Source organism: Schistosoma haematobium, chromosome 4 (genome assembly GCF_000699445.3).
Source record: "Schistosoma haematobium chromosome 4, whole genome shotgun sequence".
Taxonomy (NCBI): domain Eukaryota; kingdom Metazoa; phylum Platyhelminthes; class Trematoda; order Strigeidida; family Schistosomatidae; genus Schistosoma; species Schistosoma haematobium.
Window position 1 is genome coordinate 18,346,176 of NC_067199.1, and position 11,027 is coordinate 18,357,202.

The 11,027-nt window shown below is 36.9% G+C and overlaps 1 protein-coding gene across 1 annotated transcript; it reads left to right on the forward strand.

The window, feature by feature from the left end:
* Positions 1-248: 248 nt before the first annotated feature.
* Positions 249-10,028, forward strand: MS3_00007564 (uncharacterized protein). The gene is made up of 4 exons (XM_051215870.1): positions 249-4,038; positions 6,751-8,731; positions 9,817-9,938; positions 9,976-10,028. The coding sequence occupies exons 1-2, from the start codon at positions 3,641-3,643 to the stop codon at positions 7,274-7,276; spliced, it is 924 nt and encodes a 307-aa protein (XP_051066414.1). The 5' UTR covers positions 249-3,640; the 3' UTR covers positions 7,277-8,731; positions 9,817-9,938; positions 9,976-10,028.
* The last annotated feature ends 999 nt before the right edge of the window (positions 10,029-11,027 follow it).

Sequence of the window (11,027 nt, forward strand, 5' to 3'; positions counted from 1 at the left end):
TGGGGCGTCTGAATGTGTGTCTGTGTTCTAGAACCTGACGTAGTGTGGATATCTGATCTATACAACCACGTCCAGGTCGAAAACCGGCCGGGTTTTCTCTAATCTGCTCTTCACGAGCTTTGATTAGGCGTCGAAGTATTATTGAGGCTAATATTTTAGACACTATTAGTCAAACTGATTCCTCTGTGATTGTCACAGGAGGACTTTTGTCCTTTCTTATAGACTGGCACAATCAGTGATTGAGACCAGTCAGATGGGATTACGTCCAGTTCCCAAATTCTACCTAAGACCTCGGTTAATCTCATTGCTAATACTGGACCACCATCCTTAAAAATCTCAGGAGTAAACCTGTCATGGCCTGCTGCTCTCCCTCGCTTCAGATTTTTTATAGCTTTTTCAACTTCGCAAAGAGTCGGAGGACTTACATTAACTTGCCATTCAGGTAGACTGGAGATTGTGGGAAACCGACGTGTGGCTGAAGGCCAGTTGAACTGACCCCTAAAGTCTTCTGCCCATCGATCTAATCTCCTGGATTGAGAATGTATAATATGTCCATCTTTCTCTGAGATTGTTTCGCTAACAGTCGGTTTCCTAATACCGGTTTCCTTAACAAGTCTGAACAATTGTCTGCTATTACCTATTGCCGCTGCCTTTTCCATCTCTCTTGCTTTCGCTACCCACCACTGTTCACGATCATTGCCTAGATTTCTTGTCAGCTTGCGCTTAAGCTGACTCCGCTCTTCATTATGTTCAGAGCCAGGTGGAATTAATTATTGAAGCTAGTATTTTAGATGCTATATTAGTCGAACTAATCACTCCATTGTTATCTCAGGATGATTTCGCTCCCTTTTATATTGGGTCAACCAGTGATTGCGAACTGTCAGATGGGATTACGTCCAACTCCCAGATTTCGTCTAAAACAGCTAACCTAATCGCTAAAATTGGACCATCATACTTGAAGACCTCTGGAGTCAACCCATCTGGACCAGATGTTTTTCGTCATTTCAGATTATTTATAGCCTTGTGAATTTCGGCTAGAGTCGGGGGGCCTACTTCAGTATTCCATTTGTTTTGTTTGGGGGTGGTGGGTAGTTGTAGAGTAGCTGAAGGCCAGATGAACTGCTGCTTAAAGTGTTGCGCCCGTCGTTCCAAACGTCTGAGCTGAGAGCAGAAAAGAGTGCCATCCTTTTCCTTGATCGTCTCACACTTGACTTCTTAGTTCGTTCCTTTCATTAGCCTGAAAAGCTGTCTTGTGTTATATACAGCCTCCGTCTTTTCTATCTCTTTTGCTTTCGTTGCCCACCACTGCTCGCGGTCGTTCCTTAGACTTTTGGTTAACCTAGATCTGGTTTGTTTTTGTTCTTCATCGTGTTCAGAGTCTGATGGAATGAGTTTACAAGAATCCACCAGTTCAGTAGACTTAGAAGAGATCAATTAGTTTCTTGTGACCCTTTGGTTTAAATCACTAATGTCACTTCTGTTTCCACAGCTGTTTGTGTATCTCTCCAAGCACCATCCGGGTCAGCCTTGTTTTCAGAACTACCTAAGTGTGACCTTAGTTCCTGGAATCTACTTTTAGCTTTCTCGTCACTTAATTCAACTTTAGTGGGTCTTAATGTTCCTTTTCTGCGTCCAGTGGGGCGCAAGTGCATGCTCGTATTAGCATGGTCGGAGTCCAAACAGTCTTCTGTCGAGCCTCTCCAAAGATGACTGATGGCTACATGGTCTATTTGAGTCCATCGTTGGTTTGACACAGGGGGTTACCATGTTAGACGATGTCTGTTGTGACCTTAAGTTCGGCTAGTTATCACAGAAATATTTCGCCAATCGAAGTACTTATTCCCTCTTGTACTGCAATAAACCAATGACGTTCGACCTGTCTGATCAGTCTAGCGTCCTTATTGGTCCTTTGTTCGCCTAGTTCGTCAAACTGAGTCCAGAACAATAACAGCTTCCGCTATGCGAATCATTTGTTTCAAACATACTTGGTTTATATACCAGACAAACAGATCACATCACACCATAAAATAAAAAAATTATACACAATAAAGCCAAAAAGTGGCTATGAACGTGGGAGACTGTAATCAATAAACTGAACATAAGAACAGTCAATCGTATAATAATAATAATTTATAAGTCAAAATGAGGCTTATTATAAGAGGAATATAGGTATACATAACCTAATTACTGAATAGTTTCACCATAAGAATGTATAGATAATATTAGTCCTAATAGTTCTCAAAAGTTACTCGTAAATTAATCTTCGCTAGGATATAACAGTCTCTCCTTATGCTTACAATTAGTGCTTACTAAAAATAAACGATTGTCTGAGCCCAGTTGCAGCAGACGATCGCCATTATCTGTTCGCTGAACCGGAATACCAAAATACCCACCTAAATGTCTTTCTGTTCGGTTTAAGCTTCCTACCTTGGCATTAAAGTCGTCTGTTACGAGTACTATCTCTGAGTGTTTAGCTTTTTGAAGAAATTCAGAAAGCTTTCTGTAAAACTCATCTTCCACTTCATCCGAGTTGCAGTCAGTGGGAGCGTAGGCTGAAACGACGAAAAGGCAACGACGTGTGTCCCTATCCCGGATTTTTCATAGTGGACCAGTTGAATTGTTTGTGACCGGTAGTAGCATTATGTTTAGTGCCACTAACTTGTAGTATCAGACCTAGTTGACAAGATTGTCAGTAAAACATTTGGTGGAAGATGATATGGTAGCATGCTGAAGTGGTAGCAAACAAAATCCCTAAGCTTACTAAATATATACAGAAATATACTTCTCTATTCTGAAATTAATAGCCCTTGGTGTCAGCGTCCTTATATGGCCAGTTTTCGCAACTGGTAGTTCTTTGGTTCACCAAAAGTGTTTCGTGCAAAACCTTACGCGTAGCTCCTACCAAAAACCCGGTAAGATTAAGCTGTTCATATCCCTTAAATACAATGTCGAAGATTTTCAAAGATACTTATTTAAGTGGGTTTCATGTCGAACATAAGTTTTTAAAAACCAATTAGTTTCTCTTAAGGAGCTATTTGGATAACTTACAGATCTATGCTATAGCTAGTCCTTCTAAGAGAAATCAAGTTGTAAATGTTTCGACAATTTTCCATGCTGGTTATACCGTTGTATGATGTAGTAAATTGATGAATTTTGAGTAATATAAAGAATTAAGTAATTCTGTCACTACATGTCCCAAGATTTTACTGATAAGATTGTTTTGCTTCTAGGCATTCTTTGCCTTCAAATCCGGGGGATTCAATGCATGCAAGTGAATCTGAATTTAATGGTCACATCTACGACGATCGACGTGCCTCTCGCAACCTCTCTCGCCATTCTCATGATCGAAGTAGTAGCAGTAGTCAATCTTCAGAGGAGCGAAAGCGTCAAGGTTCGTCTAAACGTCGCTCGTCAAATAGAAATAATGAACAATATGATCAAAGTGCCGATGAAAACTCATCTCCAGATTACCAAACTCGAAGAAACCAACAAGTTTCAAGCAAGTTTTCTTTGCTGTTTTCACACTAACGTGCAACAAATCCCTTCAGTTTTTCAATTATTACGCGTCTTTTTTGTTTCGTAATTTGACATCACTCATCGTACGTTAATAAGTTTCTTGTATTTTCCAGGGTCACCCTCAATGAGCGAACGAAACCTTGCTTTCTCAAATGCTCCTGCTCCTAATCCGGAAGATGGGTCTTCACTGGTAAGTGGACTAATACAACTAAGACGCCATGTTCGACAGGGTTTTGAACAGATATCTGTCCGAGGTGGCAGTTTTTCCAGAAGAACACGACACTCTTCAGAAAATTCATCTTCAGGTGCCTCGGTCGCCAGTTCCAATGGTGCTTTTGATTCCCCTAGAAATCGCAGTGGACGCAAACGGATGCATTCTATTTCACCACCCTATAATGACGTTCGTAATCGTACCACCAAGTCCAAGACTGAAGCCGCTTCAAATAGTGATGAAAAAAACCAACCTTCAGTCGAATCTCAGAAACGTAGAAAAACAAGGATTACCCATTCACCAGCCAACAAGTAATTAAATTTAATCTTCAGTCTCACTTCAGAATGTCAGATATTTTAATGTATATTTATTCTAAGTGATTTTCTAGATCTTCAACTTATTACACTCACATCCAATTTGGTGCCCCAATTGTCGTGCTGCATTTTTCATACTTCCTGACTAAATCAGCAGTAAACTGAGTATGATAACTTACTGATTGTTTTTGTATGAACTGTAGTGGTCACTGATGGAAATAAGTTTTAAGGGGTTTGATCGGTAGTTTTCAAAAGATTTTTAGAAATAACTTGTCAAACTTATTTTCTTTGCTGCTTTCATGCTCAACTGAAATCAAGTTATGCAGCTAATATTGGCATCCTACTTGGTGTACCACACACCTCAGCAACTAAATACAAGTTCAGTTTTATTATGTAGAGGCTTGATGCTCTATTTCTTTACAAAAGTCTAACTAGATTAAGCGGTTTTCCAGTATATGACATATTGGACGTCAAGGATTTTAACATTCATTTCGTTTTAAGTAAATTCATTTTAGTCCCAACGTTTATCAATTATCTTTCCGAACACGTGTTGCTATTATTCACCTCGTTCATCTCGCCAAAAACCTGGCGTATTTTCTTTAAATATTCCTCTTCGGAAGTTGTATCAAATACCAACTAGTGAGTCTACTGGGCCCACGGCTACTCTGAGGACGTTGTGTCGAAGTTCCTGTTTCAAGTGTTCACACTAATTACAGATCATTCGAAACAAAATTGGTCGTTATTATCCTTACTCTTTTACTTATTGGTGCAGCGAAACAATTCAATTCACCAATTAGGTACGTGACTCCAGATCACGTGTATTATGGAAGGCTAGTAATACTATCTGGTTGCCCAGGCTAAATCAAACTTGTGATGCAGTTTCTGAGTCGACTGCGTAAAGCAAAGGATTGCTGCCTCAATAAGCGACAAATTTTCATGCTTATCGGTTTCAGTTCAATGCTAATCAAATAATTGTTCGTGTTGTCGGCTATAACCGATACTACACAAACCAGAATAAAAGAAATAGTTCAAACCTACGACCCAGTGGTTAAAAAACACGGACCCCAACCAAGTAGTCTGTATCTGCCAACATAGCCCAGACGAAAAGTTAGTGACTTAAAGAACTGATGCCACGTTTTAATTTGGTCGCCCCAAACTTTCTTCCAACCGTCTCCAACACTAATCAGCATTGCGCGTCGTGGTAATCAGTAGTTAAGTGTGCATAATACGTGACCCAACCATCTCAGTTGATGTAGATTCAGAGCCTCATCAACTGACTTGTCATCATTCCCTAATACCTTGCATCGAACCTCACTATTACTTGCCTGGTGATCCCAACAGATGTGAGCAATATTTCTGAGACATCTGTGATCGAATACTGGTAACTTGCGGCGTAGTCAACTACGTGTTTTGAACAATCATATTTTGATTTTTAAGCGTCTACCATTTTGCGCCTTGTGACTTCAACTTTCCGTCCATCTCCTGTGTTGTGGTGGTTTCCTGTTATTTTGTTGGAAGAGATTATTGATTGTTAGAATCAGTAAATAGGATGTTTGTCGATTAATGAAGCCTACGATATAATGTGACAGTAATGGGTACTCACGATACCGTAATAGTTATGTAAGCCCCCGTAATAATTGGAAGCAAAATCTAAATCACTAACCAAATGAATAATTTCTCATGTAATAAAACAACATGGTTATTTACGAAATATAAACACAATAAACGTAATAAAATGTCATTGTCAAATGAAGGAAATTGACTCGTCGGTCACTCATCCGCCAGTCGATGATCTAACTGTTAGGTTTATTCTTTAGGCATTGTATTATTCGTCAAAATAATTGAGGAGAAATTTTAGTATCGTATCAATACTGTTTATCATGCGTATTTCTAGATTTTCATTATTCTTACTGGTTTCGTGCATTTTAAAAGCAGTGCTTAAAACCAAGATTACGAGTATTTATTACCACAGATTTTTTCTGGATTCACTACTTTTGGTATTAAGTGTACGACATAAAGCAAATACTTTTAGGTAAAACATTTTCACAAGGTTAAGATGGACTGATAGTTGAGTTTTTGATTGCCTGCCCATAGGGTGTCATCAGAAATCAGCTATCATTGGAAAGGTTTGATAGAAGATTTTCCGTCCTACAGAAGTACATGTTTGGACTCCGATAACGCTCTACTGAAAGCATACGTTTCCACACACAAAAAAGTAAGAACACAAACTTTAGTTCGTAATTGGAGAACGAAAATATTAAGAATGTGATAGCAAAAGAGACTCCATCTCAATGATGCTTGACATGATATCCTAGAAGATAAATACAAAAATGATTGCTGTCTGCAACTCGGATCGGAATTTTGGGAAATACTATTTGGAGAAATTCTGGGAGGTTCGGGAAACGATAAAAACAATGTACTTTAACATTAGGTTTACGCATTGACTGTAGAAGGATGTGGGCAATAACAGTAAAAGAGATAGAAAAGGCGAAGCGATAATTGGTGCTCGATAAACTCATGAACCAGGGAACGAAAGTCAGGCGTCAGTAAAACTATCTGGAAAAAACAAGACTTGTATACTCTTTTTCAACGACATACTCGATATGTTATGAACCGTTTTCGGTTACTTTATTCTATTGGGCCTTGGCTTAATTATCTTTTATTAGCATGCATCTTTTATAACGTGTTTTTAAACAAATTCATTAGCAGCACAGAATCTCTCCCTGAGCCACCCCATACTCGAAGTAAAACTCAAAGAACCAGTCTTCAAAAAACACCAAGGGTCGAAAACTCAACAACAATACGTCAAACAAATGCCGATCGTAAACAGAGACCAAGTGCTGTCAAAGCAGATAAAAAATCTACAACTAAAGATTCTCCCCCAACGATTGAAAAAAGTACTTCGAAGAATTCTCGACGCTCGGATACTGCACGTTCTCCACTGTCTTTAACATCACGTGCAACCAAACGTTGGCGAACTCCAGAAGATGAAGTCAACGATGACCATCTCCATAAAAAGGAAAAATGGCCCTCAACTATCAATAAATCGGCTAAGCTAAAGAAAAAGTCTGCCATTTCATCGGCAAATAATTCTAGCGATAATGATCATTCGGATGCTTCGAAAGTTGATGGTAATCAAGTGACCATCTCAAGAAATAACAATATTAAAGCAAAAGAATCTTTGAAACCGTTAATTAAAAAGTCCAGTTCATCCTCAAACAGTAAGTTATGCTAATATCTTATTGTTTGCTTTCCTTACACCTGTGATTGTAGTTCAAGGGTCGCGATTAACTACTGAATTTTTTACTGGAGTACAAAATATTCTGTTCTGTAGACATTTGACTATTTTGTTTTTCATTGTAGGATTAATTCTTTTTGTGGGAAACTTGAAATTTCTCAAAATCAGGTCTCCTTTCTGTTTACGATAGCTTATTAAAACACAGACTGATATCACTTCCTAAAATGAGACATTTACAACCTCACTTTAAGTCATAAGTATGTTGTCTCAAACAGGAAAAGTGCAACAGTTTGATTTTTGTGTCCTAATGAGATATGCGGTCACATACTTACATCTTTACTTGATTCCTTGATTGACAGCAATAATTAAGTTTTTCCTGTTAATCAAACGGAAATTTCCTAAGTAAATGTTTTTTATAATGACCGACTACATGAGCAGATAGACAATATTTTCACGACTTGGAACAGGGTATTTCGATTCTGCTCGGACAAACAATGTGTCATCAATTTAGCAACTATTAACTTCTTTAAAGATTTAGTCAAACCACCCTGATAACCAAAAATCATAGTCTATTGTTAATGCATAGAATTGTAAGAGAATTAAACAAAAGGCTCCCACGTAGCATTTATTCAGTTGCTTAATGTGCTGTTATAATAAGACACTATCCACGGCGTATATATACCATAGTTTAAACACATGATAGGACATTTTATGCTTTCAAAGTCATTTAATATCGGTTGTGCTTAACCAATTGGTATATCTAATGAGTATTTCATTTTATGAAATACGGGCCCAATACCTTTTTCACCTGCGATTTTCTTTGCAAATTTAGTGTTCATGTGATCTGTTCTGCAAATGTGTGAGTATTTACCTAATTAACTACGAATATAGGAACCAGCCTTTACGTGATTAAGATGTAGGATGTAACTCCTAATACGAGTCGTTCACTAATATCCACTCAGTTCGATTTTATTCCAAATTAGACTATATTTTGTCAGAAATGATGCAAAGCATTTATTACTTTTGGTCTTTGTTTTTTATTTAACTTTAAAAACATTAGTATTTTAATCGTTTCACTTGAACAATAGCATTTATGAGAATCAGCAGGACAAAATTCCAACCACTTTCAAATTTCTGCAGTCAAATATATTAATCAGTTGGAAATTAACAAGAATATATTAAAACCTCTGTTATTGGTCAGTGCATTTAACCAAATAAATAAACTATAGTGGATCCGATACCTCAGATATAATGGTTTATGAACGGATACTTTGGTCCTGATGTCTAATTAAATAAATTTTATTTGTTTATAAATCAAGCTAGATTCATCTATACTAAGAGGAAAATCAATGTATATGCAGCTTATTATCAGTACTTTCTTTTGTACTGCACTCAATCGTACATTATATAAAATGCAATATATATGGGAATTTTCATTGAAATATTCATTCGGTAGGTTTTATAGACACACTAGACCTTCAGATTTTCTGTCTACTTATGTAAGTCAACCAGTAGAAATTCGAAAGTTAGCTATTGTATGTTTACACACTGCTGATAAGTTTTGTTGAGTGTAAAATGATTGTATATTCTGCTATTAAACGAACTAAACTCGTTTTCACGTTGCATTGTTTATGGTTAAGATCTAACTAGTTGTAGTCACAATTCATTCCCTATAATATCACATTAAAATTCGTCGGTGTATAAGACAACCAAATGACTTACTTTGACTAATTTCGGCAAGATACAAACTACACTCAACAATTTTCCTGTCGTATAAAAAACTCTAAGCTTACCATTCAGTGTGTATCTACATCAGTTTTCGTTTCGTTTCAGTCCATTAAGCACCTGAGTAACATGTGTGTATACACATGCACAAGACTTATCAGTTCCATAAAAGTGCTGTATATTACATAATAAAAGATTAATCCAAAGAACCCTATCCATTATTAGTTAACTAGATAAAAATGAACATAAATATGCAATATTATCTCCTGTCATACCAAATGCCGTAGTTCCGAGGCATTTTCCCGACAATATTTTAACGATCATAGTATGACAATTCAGTTTGCATGTTCTACTTTTATTTTTGTCCTCAAGATAAAATGCACATGTAATCGGCAAATTGTCTTTTAAGTGTCACAAATTTCATCAAAACCTATGATCGTTACACTTCATTAAATCTAAAAATTTCAGTCACGGTATGATCTAATGAGCTTATTTTTACCAGGTACAGTTTCAAACTACACTTAATGTAGGGATTGGTTGTACTAAATGACTACCTAGACGACGTAAATAAGTTGGTTAAAACTTGTGTAATATTGATTAGAGGTCGAATGTTTTGACCATCGAGTCATGGTTCCATTTTCGAACTAATTTTCATTAGTGGTATACATTCAAGAGGTTTGGTGTTTAATCTTGTTTGGGTGGTCAATCTCTTATTTGTTAAGTAGACTTAATCATAACGTTCGAGATGAATTAGCGTTGTTTACCAGATTATTGACTGACTTAATGTGCCATGTATTGCTTCTGAATTCTAGGTAACAATCAGTCAGTTACTGTCGGCTCCGCATCATCTTTCAATAATGAAGAAAATGAGTCAGGTGATTGTTCAGATGATGTAATGAATCTGATTCGTGATCGTAAAGATGCCCTGGCAGAGGTAACTATTTATTTTTAATGCTTTAATATATTAAAAGGATTATAAACGGGATTGCGAGGCATTCACTACAGTCGTTCGCATGCTAATAAGGTAATTTTTATTTGTGTCCGTAATGTATCCTTCCTCTTACGCTTAAATCTAATATAAATCTGTGCTTTGGCAATTTTAGCATTACATGGCAATATTCTCTGCCTACGGATAAGGGCTGATTTCTTACCTTCAGAGTATGGAACAGTGAATTGATTTATAAATAATGGATATTAATATGAATAATTACGTTAGATGCCAGCCAATATGTCTGAGACTCGTACGGTGCCTACCTGTTAACGGGCCACATGCTGGTTGTGTAATTTAAATATACACTCAACTACGCCTACAATTCCAGTTGGCGTTTGCTCTTTTGTAGAATGTTTTGATTGGTCAGACAATTGTTGATTGGGTGCTTACTTTCATCCTCGTTCGTGTTTTATCGAACCTGGCAATAATGTATATTTTACCTCGATTGGCTGATGATTTTCACATTATTCGTGTTGCTCGTTCTGATGCTGCAATTATTGAATTGTCGCCATCCATTGTCTACTTTATGCATTAATCATTTTATTCTAATGTCAATGTGTAAAACTACTGTTTTCTACAAAAGTAAGTGGCTAGATTCTTTTTTTATTTTTCCTTACATTGCGCAGTAGCTGTCTCTCCCTACGCCTGTATATCGCTAATTAACATGAGGCTATACTTGTTACACTTGGTAAATGAGAAGTTTCTGCACCAATTGCTGGGTCTGTTTTAATGAAGTCCTATGAGGTTGAATTCCAGTGTTCAATCACCCTTTGCAAAGACAATTCACTTATATTTTTTAAAACCCATAAAGAAAGTCTGACAATAATCCGAATTCTTGGCGAATGCAATTCGTATTTTGATTATCAAAAACTGTTGAATCTACCTATGGTGTTTTATGTTAGGCTCATCAAAGTTACTAACACCTACCACCCTGTGTTATGTGTGACCTACTATGAACGGATATATATCTTACCAGTATTGTCTGTCATATACTCAACTAAGTTATGTCGAACAATGTTAAGTTCGATATTT